This window comes from Setaria viridis, chromosome 5 (genome assembly GCF_005286985.2).
Source record: "Setaria viridis chromosome 5, Setaria_viridis_v4.0, whole genome shotgun sequence".
NCBI classification, from domain to species: Eukaryota; Viridiplantae; Streptophyta; class Magnoliopsida; order Poales; family Poaceae; genus Setaria; species Setaria viridis.
The window spans coordinates 727,851-740,902 of record NC_048267.2 but is presented as its reverse complement, the minus strand read 5'-3'; the positions used below and the strand labels follow the sequence as shown (position 1 = coordinate 740,902).

General features: G+C 44.3%; 2 protein-coding genes and 1 long non-coding RNA gene across 5 annotated transcripts; 2 read left to right on the top strand and 1 right to left on the bottom strand.

The window, feature by feature from the left end:
• Positions 1-3,514: 3,514 nt before the first annotated feature.
• On the top strand, positions 3,515-4,795 carry LOC117857263 (uncharacterized). Its single transcript, XM_034739851.2, has 4 exons — positions 3,515-3,874; positions 3,977-4,064; positions 4,345-4,444; positions 4,534-4,795. Exons 1-4 carry the CDS (start codon positions 3,789-3,791, stop codon positions 4,680-4,682), a joined length of 423 nt encoding a protein of 140 aa, XP_034595742.1. The 5' UTR covers positions 3,515-3,788; the 3' UTR covers positions 4,683-4,795.
• Positions 4,796-4,967: 172 nt separating this feature from the next.
• Positions 4,968-8,231, bottom strand: LOC117857264 (uncharacterized). The gene is made up of 7 exons (XR_004640750.2): positions 8,093-8,231; positions 7,829-8,008; positions 7,681-7,751; positions 7,424-7,542; positions 7,248-7,328; positions 7,069-7,167; positions 4,968-5,537 (listed from the first exon to the last, which is right to left on the bottom strand). It is a non-coding gene; the product is annotated as an uncharacterized lncRNA (long non-coding RNA).
• On the top strand, positions 7,936-12,642 carry LOC117857262 (protein CDI). 3 transcript variants are annotated; one of them, XR_011898263.1, is made up of 3 exons: positions 8,520-8,659; positions 11,712-11,799; positions 12,387-12,642. XR_011898263.1 is itself a non-coding variant. In XM_072293939.1 (2 exons), the coding sequence occupies exon 2, from the start codon at positions 10,246-10,248 to the stop codon at positions 11,086-11,088; it is 843 nt and encodes a 280-aa protein (XP_072150040.1). In that variant the 5' UTR covers positions 7,936-8,659; positions 9,349-10,245; the 3' UTR covers positions 11,089-11,356. The 3 variants fall into 3 exon arrangements, 2 of the variants coding, with proteins under 2 accessions (XP_072150040.1, XP_034595741.1); XM_072293939.1 differs by lacking the exons at positions 11,712-11,799; positions 12,387-12,642 and adding an exon at positions 9,349-11,356 and having other exon boundaries at positions 7,936-8,659; XM_034739850.2 differs by lacking the exons at positions 11,712-11,799; positions 12,387-12,642 and adding an exon at positions 10,245-11,356 and having other exon boundaries at positions 7,939-8,659.
• Positions 12,643-13,052: the final 410 nt, after the last annotated feature.

Genomic DNA, 13,052 nt, shown 5'->3' with positions numbered 1-13,052 from the left:
TGTTTGGCATGACTCCAATTCTGGGTGGAGCTGCTCCACTCCAGAACTCCAGGTGGAGCCAGCTCTGAGTGGAGTTGGAGCTGTCTGATGAGGGCTGGGAGGGTGTCCCCAGCTCCAGAAAAGAGAAGTTTGAGAGTAGATTGCCTTTCTTGCCCCTGGTTTGACTTGAACTACTTATCACAAATATGAAATGAAAGTACATGTAGTGAAGTCCAAAATAATAATAAATTACATGTCATTTTCCTAGAACCAAAATTTTGAAATAAGTTTATAGTTCCAAAATAAGGTCATTACAATAATCATTGCACTAATTCCATGCTAGGGCAATGGATGTAGCCACACTATCATGAAAGTTGTCCATAGTCACAAAGCTTGATTTCGAAGTTGATCCATCGGAGGCATGTTGAGACATGACATACTTGTTGTACCTTTCCAGAATAGTAGGCATGTAGGTAGGATCTCTATTAAAATCAGCAAAGTCCACATCAACACTAGCATGTTCACGTATGAAATTATGTAGGACCATGGTAACAGCAACAATTTTCTTTTGTGTGACCATTGAATAACGGGCATCTTGTAAAGGATTTGCCATTTCATTTTTAATACTCCAAATGAGGGATCAATAACATTACGAACATATGAATGTATACGATTGAACTTCTCTTTTGGAGTATTTGGTTTCATACCTCGATGCCACTCGGGTAAGTGGTATCTTTCACCCTTGTATGGAGCCAGGTACCCCGGATGATTAGGAGCCGCATCTACAACATAGTAGCCTACACATATATAAAACAAGATAAGTTTGTGCATTCAAATATGAAAAAGAATATAAGAAAAAATATTTACCTTGAGGAGGATGTGGGAAGACATCTACATCTGCTTTCAATGCATGGTACAATACACTTGTGTCATGCAAAGAACCCGGTTGACCCGCAGCCACATAGGTAAAGCGCATATCAAAATCACAAACGGCAAGTATATTTTGAGTTGCAATTCAAGTCTTACCAATATATCCTACTTGTTCTTCAGGTGATAAAGACACACGAATATGGGTTCCATCAAGTGCACCAATGCAATCCTTAAAGTGTGGATATGCTCTCTTGTCATTCCTAATCCTCTTGTGCCCATTGCAAAAATTAGGATTTGTTGGCCTCAAGAAATCTTGTGCCATGACAACCACACAATCTAGAACTCCATGACTTTTTCTACTAATGGTTTCACCTGAGTGTTTGAACTTATTTTGTCCCCTTCTATTTGACTCACACCTACCACATGTGAATAGAAAAATGGCTAGCATTTCATATGTATTCATGTGTTTCGATGGTTTTAATCCGTACCTCTCAACCAACACATCATGAAGATCATGAAAAATAACCTCTTTCATCCGAAGCATTCAGTGACACTTCCCTGGAGTGTTTACCGTCTCCATCAGCCATCCCATTCCACTTTGTTGTGAAAACATAAACCTCGGCAGTGTCTTATCCATATATAAGTCATGATAACTTTGTGCTAGTTTAGCACTACTCTCAACCATTTTAAAAAAATTCTCCATCATCACTAGAATCATCAGACTCACTTGAAGACATCTGTGAACATTGACATAAATAAAATGTAAGATACAACTGCCATACATAAATGAACTACAAGAAAGTAAAATGTAGCATACATGCGACAAAAATAAAATGTGGCATACATAATTGACATCACTCTCACTATCATTTCTACTTTTCATCTTGTGTCTCATCAACATTTTCTATTGCTTCAACATTCACAACATGAGGAGACCAATGATCAATACCAATATTAGTGATGTCAGCAAAACACTTTGCTAATTCATCTTCATTCTCAATGCCCTTCTTTTTAAACTTTCCACAATCTGGAATGTCCTAACATAAGCAAAACAACACATATTATTATCTACAAGTATTACCAACATAATTGACATATGCAAATCATATATATCAAAATTTGGCATGACTTACAGCTCTAGCTTTTTTCCACCATTCATCATCCATAGCAATAGTATTCTTTATAGGATCCTAACCAGTCCCTGTTTGCCTCATCATTAGTTTCTTCCATGCCTTGAAATCTTCCTTCAACTTGTCCTATTTGTTCTTATCTGAACCTTGGTTGCCACAATTCCAGTCCTATCTTTGAACCCTTTCTCAACCTCAGCATAACCAAGTGGATTCAAGTGTGTGTTTGGCCGATTTCCTTTTCCAACTTGTTCGGCAAACAACATACATAGCACCCAAGTGTTCTCCGAGTTCCAATCAATTTCAGGCATCTATCGAACTCACAAATTTCATCTAAACAAATTGTTTTAAACTTGATAGATAGATAACTTGCTAGGGGCATAGATTCCTACACAAATTTTAGTATATGTACTGTACAGATCTGGAGCCACTTGTTAAGTTGTTATAAACTGTTGCAAATAAGAAATTCAATGTGCAGGGATATATCCTAATTCTCAGGATAAGAAAGAACAGTTTTTGTTTGTCAAAATGTCTTGTTTGAATTTAAACTTTTCTTTGAAACACACAAATATCCTAAGCATAATCAAGTGCACACCTTTCATAATCAAGTACACACAAGGTATAAAAGTAATTTTCTAACCACATAAATGCTAAATCAAGTGCATACCTTTCATAGATCAACCATGTGATACAGAAAAAACATTTCAATATCCTAGGCAGAACCACGAACTAACATAAAATTGGAATCTTTTATCCTAGAACCACCAACCAATGTGTACTGACCGAGTCTTACAGCAAATTTCAACATACAAGTTTGTTTCAGCGCCATACCTTGTTCTGGCAGCAGGGCTTCGATTCCTAGCGGCTCGGGAGGTGTGTGTGGTGGCGGGGGTCGGGAGGGGCTACGCGACCGGTGGGGGTTGGTGCTCGGGAGGGGAACGGGTGGTCGGCGGCGAGGATTCGATTCCCGGCGGTGGAGCTTTGTTTTCCTGGCGGTCGGGAGGTGTGTGGGTGGCGGCAGGAGCCGGGAGGGGCTAGGCGGCTGGCAGGGCTTGGCGCTCGGGAGGGGAACGGCAGCCAACAACGGGGATTCGGGGATTCGATTCTAGACAGCGGAGCTCAATGGCGGCCGACGGCCCTAGCGGCGGCGGCGGTTCACGGGAGTAGAGAAGAGCGCGTGGAAACGATACTCAGGAGAGATGGAGGCGCGGGGGAGTCTCGAAGCAAAAAAGAATGAAGCATTTTTTTGTAACAAATGGTATTGGTGGGTAATTAACCACCAACTCCACGAGGAGGTTCAAAACAGGGGGTTTTGGAGCTGCAAAAGAGGTGCTCTAAAACTCCACTTCCATTTACACTACAGCTCCAAAACCCCCTGTTTTGAACCTCCTCGTGGAGTTGCTGGAATTGTGGAGTGGAGCGATGCCAAACATGCTCTCTACTCCTAGATGTATTCTGTTCGAACTTCGGACTCGTTATGAACCTGAGAAGAACTCGTACCACACGGCCCAATTCTCCGTCCATCGGTGGCGGTCCAAATTGCGCAAGATGAAAAAAAGTCCTCGCCGTATTCTCGCTGCGCCCCCTCTGGGTTTTCCTCCCACGCTCGAAAATTATCTCTTGCACGCAAACCAACCGCCTCCGGGGCTCCCGCCGCGACGGCACGGCGACGTCAACGACGGCAAGCAACCAACACGCCTGGCCGCCGCCGGTGATCTAGCATGCTCCGGAGCCGACAACAGATAGGCATACGCCCATAGCCAAACCGTCCCCTCCCATCCCCTCCCCTCCCGCCGAATCGGCGCCAGGAGGATGGCGTCCCGGCGGGGCAGCAGCAGTTGCGCGCTCTGCGAGGGATCCAACCTCCCCTCCTGCTGCACCGCGTGCGTCAACGCAAGGTAGGGGTCGGCTCCTCCCCGAAATTCGGCTAAAGTCTTCGTCTTTCCGGCGGAATTTCTCATGCTCCTACCGTTGTTGGATTTGGGTTGGGTTTTCCGCAGGCTGGTCGAGTACCACGCGAGGCTGCGCATGATGAGGAGCCTCCGCGACTCCCTCCAAGCCCGCATCGCCGCGCGCCTCGAGGCCAAGGTTGGTTTCCCTCGCCTCCCCTGACATCCCCTCTCCAATTCGGTAACCAATTATGAGTCTCGACTGGCACTTTCCGCTTGGAGTCTATATCATTTAGTTAGAGTTTACAGCGTATGGGCAAATAGCTTGTTGAGTCAAGATGAGTATAAACCTGAACCCAGATATGATGTGCCCCAAACAACTATGGCTGAACACTGAATTGCTGTGGCATTTTTGTTTTCGTTGGGAAATTTGTGCTGAAAGATTATAGTTGTCCCTTGTTTGGGTGTTTTCTTGACAGAGCGAAGTGGATGAGCAGAGGATCTGGAGAGTGAGCAAAACTCAGGATATCATGGAGTTGAGGGATCGGCTCACTGAGTTGAAGGGAAAAACTGTAATAGGTAGGTCAATCTCTTCTGCACTGATAGAATCTGTTAGTTGTTGCTGGTGGGTTAGTGATGCTGAGCTCTGCTTCTTGCTGTTTTTGCAGAGAAGACCAAAGTCCAGCAGTCATCGAGTGATCTCAAGGCACAAACGGCATCGCTGAATTTGGCTTATGTTACGGTATATATGGGTACCCGTGCAACCTCGGAAACTGTGAATCAAAACCACAAGATAGGACGGATGGTGTACCTGTGAGGCAAGATGCGGTATTGAGCGTCTAATCGATGACACTGTACTGTATATACACCAAAGTAGTCTGTTCTACTGGAAATCAATACCATTATCAACCATGCATGCCTTTTGCTGTTTCTGCTCGTCTGCTCCTGTGCGATACTAGTTCTGCTTTGCATGCCATACGACAATTGCTTGATCCCTAGGATTTTTTTAGAACATCGACGAGTTCTCAAGCATCATGTGGACGGTCACTGGAATCACAAGATCGCAGAAGTCCCAGTCTTTACGCACCCAAGGTAAAACAAAAGCAGCAATGTGATGCTTGTCGACGGGCCATGGGGGTGCCGTCGTAGTCGAACCACGAGGAACAACGATCTGCTTCCCCTCGCGGCGAGCACCGACCTGGGTCCGTCTGGCAGAGGTAGCGGCCATCGATTTCAGACCGAGACACGTATCCCTTTTCAGATACAAGTAGCTTTCCGTTTTTTATGTACGGCTCCGCGGGCACGCAACCCTCGGCTGCTGTTTTCTCTTTCCGCGCATTTTCTTTACCACGCACCATGAGCTCCGTCCAGCGTCCCACAGACCCATTTTCTTTATTTTTGTTGAATTCTCTTTTGCTGGCAAATCATTTGGGACCGTTGGGTGAGGGGGAGTAAAATTGGTTGGGGAATTTCACGGGAAAAGCTAGTTTCAACGGGAAAAATATATATACTTACATACAAAAATTACTCAGAAAAGCATTCAAGCTAACAAAAAATGTATATCCAAGTTGTTATATATAACTTTGTCCCTTCTTTCTCTTTCATAAAATACTGATCTCAATTCTTGCTCGACCTGGGTATGGGCAGCATATCCTGTCATTTCAAATTCACCCTGCAAATTTCGAAAAGTGGGAATAGAGTCAGTAGGCAGTAGTTGTATATAATATATGAAAAATAGTCATGTAAAGTTATATCCCTAAGTTTGACATACCCAATAACTTATGCACATAAATATATATAAAAAATCACTTGCCTAACTTAATAAAATAATCAAAAATTATCCCCATACCTTATGCACAAAATATAGAAAACAATTCTCTTAGTTTAACTTATTGACGTGAACAGAATTTATCTCATAACTTATGCACACAAAAAAATATGCAATAATCTCTCGACATAACTTGTTGATATGAGCAAAATTTATCTGCCTATCTTATGCAAAAAAAAATGTGTAATAATCTTTAAGCCTAACTTATTAACATGATAAAAATATGTCAAAAATATTGTGAAAACAACCATTCTTATGCAAACTTATCAACATGACTAATAATTTATCAAAAAAATATAAATTATCTATTTCCATAACTTGTTGACATATACAGAATTTATGAGCGTGACTTATGCGCAAAAATATGTATATGCAATAGTTTTCTCTCATCCTTATTGATATGGTGCAATTTATCCACACAACTTATCAAAAAAGTTATATGCAATTATTTAACAACATAAAACAAAAACTTGAGGCCAAAACTTACATAAATTGCTATGAAACAATGTTATTATATTACTGACGCAGCTTATGTATATAACTTGTAGGCCAAAAGAACATATAACTCATATGTGCATCAGCTCAAACAGTATTAAAAAGTAAACACAAAAAACAAATGGCTATACACACACATAAAAGGGAGATGACTTATACATGCATCTACCCAGCAGTACTAAAAGTAAACAAAAAAAAATGGCTATGCAAACACATAAAAGGGAGATGAAAACATTGTCTTATAACTCATAAATAACTTCTGTGCATAATTTATAACTGGTAATTAACTGAAGACATATGAGTTCTGTGTATAATTTTTAGGTTATGTGTATAAAATTATACCATGCGTAAGTTATAAGTCTATGCATAATCTATGTGCAACTTATATCATAAAAAAACTTGTGAAGGAAAAATGTCTTAAACAAATATATAACTTGTTTTCATAGCTTATAACTGGTATATAACTTCTGATATATATATATATATAACATAACAAATAACTTATGTGTCCGTGCCTAACTTATCTACATGGCCGATAAGTTCGACACATAAGTTATTTGTTTAAGTTATGTATCTAACTTATAACTTGTGATGTATAAACAAACTTATATACAAAATTTATATAAGCAAATTTGTTACAAAGGTACATAAACAAATTTATGTACACAAGTTTATATAAACAAAATGTTCAGTTAGCACAACTTTTTTTCATTTCAGTAACCACATTCAGGTGTTTGATAACCTTTTTCAGAAGTGTTGTTTTGATAACATTTTCACAAAAAGTTGATGATCACTTTTTTTAAAAAAAATATAGAATCTGAGATTTGAGGGGTGCTTCCCTATTTTTAAAAGAAATCAACCAAAAAGAATCAGCCTTTACCGCACATGTGTGAGTGTTTCTGATTCAACCACACCTGTACCGACCCCGCCACCTCTGCCATGCTCCACTCTGCCCTCACTGACCTTGTGATATCCTAATCTAGAGAAAGGGAGGCGGAAAGGCTTAGTGCAACAACACCTGTAAAAGCAACATCTACTGGACCACAATCTGATACAAACCTGCGAATGGAGTTGACATGGATGAGTTTAACTTCTTGCAGCCAGAACCATCTGGCTGAAGGCAACAGCCCAGGCATATTCCTTCAGGATGGTACAAACCGATAAGATTATTAGCCTGGAAGGGTGAGATAGCAAAGAGAAAAAGATATGGAGCGAGTGCACTAGATAGGAACCACCTGTAAAATATTTCACCACTGCCCAGCATCCTAGTACTACCCCTTCCTAGAAGAAAATATCTTCTCTTTTCAGAAAGGGTAAGTGTATGTCTCCATCCGCAAGCAGCTTGGGACATTTTCTACATAGACCACAGTAATAAACTAAGGTTAGCTAACGCCATTCACACCATTGTTATTGTGGTACATGCACACCATGGATCATTTAAGTTGAGCACAAATAAAGCTCAGTATAAACCCTTTCTATTCAGATGCCATACCTGTTTGTCTGAAAAATGAACCTGTCCTGGGAACCACGATCATCACTGTTGCCAACACCAACGTGTCCAAACTGGAAGCTCGAAATACGAGACAATTAGTGTCGAACGGTGATGCAAAAACCTACATGGACAAGTGAAAAATCAATACCACTAATCCACGCAATGGATTTCTCAGGCACTGTGCTCAACATGCATGCCCCTGCATGTTCTCGAGCTCCAACCACCTCTTGAGCACCAGCTCCTCCATCCGACCAGCCTTGAGTCTTGTCAACATCCGACTCCGTCATGCCCCCGCCTGCATCGGCCTACTGAATTCCTGATCTAGAGCCTAGAGTAAAGGGAATCGAAGTAGAAAGGCATGTGAGAAGAGAAGGCGAAGAAGGCGGAAGCGGAGCAAGGAGCAACGATTCACCGGAGATAGCTTCCCCGCAGTTGCAATCGAGGCCATCGACCCTTCGGCGCCCGCCGCCGTGCTCAGGGGCGTCACCCTTTCCATGCCCGCCAACGCGATCGAGGCCCCGTCCCTTACGCGGCCGCGTCACCAACCTTACACCGCTGCGTAGAAGCTCCGCTGCTGCCTCGCAGGGGTAGCGCCACAAGTGCCTCGCCGGGACTCCACCGCACACTAGAAGTTGGCCTTCTCCGCTCCACGCGCACTCCGCTCTGGCCCCATCACTTCCGATGGCCGCCCTTATGGATCTGAGATCTGGATTTGAAAGGAATCCCTCACGCCCCCCTCGCCACGCCTCCCAATCTCCGGTCCCCCGCCCATATCTCAGCCCATTTTTTCGCGCGGAATACCTCCCGGCCTCCGGACATCGGGCGCCACCGCCACCCCCCGTCTCGCCCGTCCCTCGGGCCTCGTCTCGCCCGTCTTCCCCCCGCCAGAAAGCCGCCGCCGCCGCCGCCCCCCGTCTCCGCCGCCGCCGCCGCCGCTCCGGCAGAAAGTCGCGCTACCTCCTCCAAGATCCAGGTTCAGGTGCGCCTCCTCTAGCCCTTCTCCCCATCTCCTCCGAATCCAGGTTCACATTGCAGTTTGGGAGTTAGGGCTATTAACCCAGCGTGGAAACTCCTGCTAGATTTATCCCGTGAAATCCAAGCTGAAAGTTGTTGACTGGTTGCTATTGTTGATTTATCCCGTGTGTTTGTCAGCAAAACTTCTAGTCAAGTAACTCAGCACCAGACATGTTTTTGGTTTGTGGCATGATGTGTGGCTATGCTGGACTCTATGGTGCTTGTATACTTCTGTTCACATTATCACAGGCATAGAAAGAAAATTTTGATACTTGTATTCTGAAGAAATCTTTCTGCATAAGGACTAAACTTGGAATTGAAACTATGGATGCCATATTACAATGCAGATGCTCAAGAAAAACAAGGCCAAACTTTGCCACTCTATCTTAGTTTTCTTTTGTCATTGCTCAAGAAAACAAGGCCACTCTTAGTTTTCTTTTGATGCTGAAAGCTTTGCCACATTAACTTCAAAAGAGGCCTAGTTGATGTTGATTACATGATATAGATAGACAAAGTTCTCTCATTATCTTGCTGAATAATAACTGGAATCTTGTAGGGAGACCTTTTTGCAAGAACAGAGCTTGAATGTAGATTCAGATTGACACTGATTGCCATTGCTACTTCATTATTCTGTCTTCTTGCTCCATTTTGCAGAGTAGAGTAGGTACTGCCAGATGTTCAAAAATTTGAAGAGAAAAGCTGGTTGTGGTACCTTTTATATTTTTACTGAAGTTAAATATGATTCTGAATATTGTGGTTCCTACTTGCTTAGCCATGTTGGTGGGCTAAGATCCCATCTATTTTTTTTCCTTTTTGTTTCATTACTAGTAGTTCCAATCTGTCTGCATGCTGACTGCTGATTGTAACATTATTTAGTTTTGTTAGTTATGCTGAAGTTATTTGGATTTCTGGCTATTTCAAAATGAAATTGACAAGTCCATTTTCTAGGTAGCTAGATTCCGTTTTCTAGTTTTAGTGGTCGTTGGTACTTCCATGTTGTGTTTTGATGTGTTGAACGCTTAGATTGGCTTGGTTTGGGATCTTTGTTTACGATGCTATTTGTGTTGTGCATTTCGACTTGCTCATGGTGCCTAAGTTCATACAAAGAGTAACTTGGAGATAGTCTGGTTTCTATACAGAATTTCATGGATATGGCTGATAAGGTAGCAACCATAGGATAATCCTCGGATACTCTTGCTGATACCCCTAAGATGAACATAGGCTATGTGGCCATCACAAGTCACATGTCAAAGGCTAATCCTCTGTTGGTTCATGAACATAGCCTCTGTTGGTATTGTAGAGTCCCTGCAGAAGGCTAATCCTTTTAGCCTCTGTTGGCATATCATGATTGAAGCACAAACTTTGCTTGTTCATTTAGTGTGTACGATCTTAACATTGAGGAGCATGTACTCGTATTTGTGAATTCATCTATGATGTGGTCTCGATATAGTTAACTTGTGATGGATATTCCACTCTTGCTTTGTCTGCCGTAATCTTTTGTTGCTGACTTGGCTGAATTATTTCACATGGTGTGCTTGTGCTTTTCATAGCATGTCGCCGGCGCCACCGCCATCGCCGCTGCTGCCGTCGGCGGGGGAGCCATTCCGCGTGTTCGTGGGGTACGACCCGCGGGAGCACGAGGCGTACGAGGTGTGCCGCCGCAGCCTGCTCCGGCACGCCACCATGCCGCTCGACGTGCGCCCCGTCCGCCAGTCAGACCTCCGCGCCGCGGGGCTCTACTGGCGGGCGCGCGGGCCCACTGAGAGCACCGAGTTCTCCTTCACGCGCTTCCTCACCCCGTACCTCGCCGGCTACCGCGGCTGGGCACTCTTCGTCGACTGCGACTTCCTCTACCTCGCTGATGTCGCCGAACTCCTTGCCGCCGCCGTCCCGCCGGGCGCCGACGCCGACCACCTCGCCGTCGCCTGCGTCAAGCACGTGTACGAGCCCGCCGAGGCCACCAAGATGGACGGTGCCATCCAGACGACGTACCCGCGCAAGAACTGGTCCTCCATGGTGCTCTACAACTGCGCCCACCCAAAGAACGTCGCCACGCTCACGCCCGACGCCGTCAGCACCCAGACCGGCGCATTCCTCCACCGCTTCGCCTGGCTCGACGACGACGAGATCGGGGAGGTGCCCTTCGTCTGGAACTTCCTCGTCGGCCACAACAAGGTCGACCCCGCTGACCCGACCACGCACCCCAGGGCCATACACTACACCTGCGGCGGGCCATGGTTCAAGCGATACAGGGACTGCGAGTTCGCCGACCTCTGGATCAAGGAGGCCGAGGAGCTCAAGGCCGAGAAGGACAAGGTCGAGGCTGAGGAGAAGCCCAAGCTCATCGAGGACAAGGACGCCAAGGAGCAAGACGACAACAAGGAGGAGAATTGATCGATCGATTGGTTGGTGATACTGCATTGGGTTGGATTGGTTCGTTTTGTGATAAAGAGATTTCATTCCTCAACATTCTGTTCATTTGTCGCACCAATGCAGTTTCTTTCATCGATCTGGTTTGTTAATAGTGAGATGTCGGGAGATTAGGATTGGGTCGTATGTAGCCTACGAGTGGGTAGCTAGAGTGAGTCTATTGTGTAGCTGCAATCGGTCTATGAATGAATGCTCATCGTTAAGGAATATCAATCGTGTTTTTTTCCCTCAACGTTGCCCCGATGATGATATGACCCGTTGATTGATTCTGGTGGTGGTGTTTCTGATGACGTTGAACCTTCCCTGGAATAGTGAACTGGGAATGTTACCAGCAGCTGTCAGAAGAGATATTTCTCTTTGCTTCAGTTTCATTCACACAATCCATGTCGTCAGATGCAGGTGCTCATCTCCTGCTACGACTACTGCTGCATCATTTTCGCATGTACCTTTGTGACTTGCCGTGTTCAGTGCTCATTTCGGCTGCAGGGAGCCGGTGAAGAAGTGTTCCGGTTGATTGGGACGTCAACACGATCTCACCACTCAACTCAATGATAACAGCATTCATTGATGTGTTTGTGTTGTTGTAGCATCATCGGCGTCCATCCAGCCGAGAAGATTGTCGCACAGGTCAGCTCTTCAATCCTGCTCATCTTCACCATCGTCCTGGGAGTGGCGGTAAGCCTCTGTTCTGCTCCTCTAGTCAATTGATTGTTTTGTGGTTTGGTCGGTTCAGTGGGAATTGGGCTGAGGCTAATTGGTGCGCGGGCTTGGTTTGGTTTGTCAGTTGGAACAGGTTGGATCGGTTTGAGTCAGATTTGACCTTTTAGTTTGAGAAATCTAGGAACACATTATGTGCAAAAAAGTTTAGGCCTTGTTTTTTTTATTGATATAGGCAGCTGGCAGGTTTGCTCATTCTGAAAGAGAGAGAGAACTGATACTGTCAGTAATCTGTTTCTTAGCATCCTAGCTCGTGATTGACATTTTATCTAAAAAAATCCTGATTGACATGATTCAGCTATCATTCCTGCCTCTCCTTTTTACTAATCAGCCACATTTCTACAAAAATAATACCTGGTGTTGTCCTAACAAAATACTTGCTAGAGTCACTTTTCTTTGCTGTAGTGTACCATAGAATGCAATTCTTCAATAATTTACTTCTATCAATTGATTCCACGTCCCTTTTCTTCTTTGACGTATTCCTGAGCTTATCGATCTGTTTGTTCTCCAGTCTGAGCTTATCTCTCTTTGTTCTCCAATTTCAGGTGCCTCTGAAAGTTTCCAAGCTGGACGAGCATTGGGCCTGAGTATGAATGAGGGCTTAATACAACTTGCAGCAGCAAATTCTCGGGTCTGTGTCAGTAGTTTCAGTTAATTTCAGAACTCATGTTCAAGTGAGAAGGGAAAATACTTTGCTGTATGATTTGTTTATGACTTCCTGTGGAGTAATATGCTGTTGCTTGAGTGCAAGTCAGCAAGACTAATGGATGATATGCTGTTGCTCGAGTTGCTCTTGCTCAAGTGGTCCTTTTTATCTGATTTTTCTTTCTTAGCGTGGATCAGTTGGTCTTCACATTGATCTTAGTCTGTTTGCTCGTTGCGTTGTTGCCCTGCTTGTCAGGTTCGGTGTTGTTTGCTATGCGTGCTTGCCTTGTTTTGTTTGCACTGCCGGAAATCAAGTCGGAGTTGTCATTGTTTCAATTTGCTTCGGTCATTCGGTCGTGCAGTCTAATTTTTGCCTGAAACAAGAACCCCTTAAGGTTTTCAGAAGCGATATCGATGCATCAAGAGCTATAGGGAAACGATGTTGTAGGACTATCTGAAGCGGCCGGCGTTGCAAATGCGTTGTTGTAGCGTTGCGGTGGGGCTATCTGATTAAACCGTCTTGCCAGATAGTGGAGCGCACAAGCATTTTCAAAGATCTCACCAGC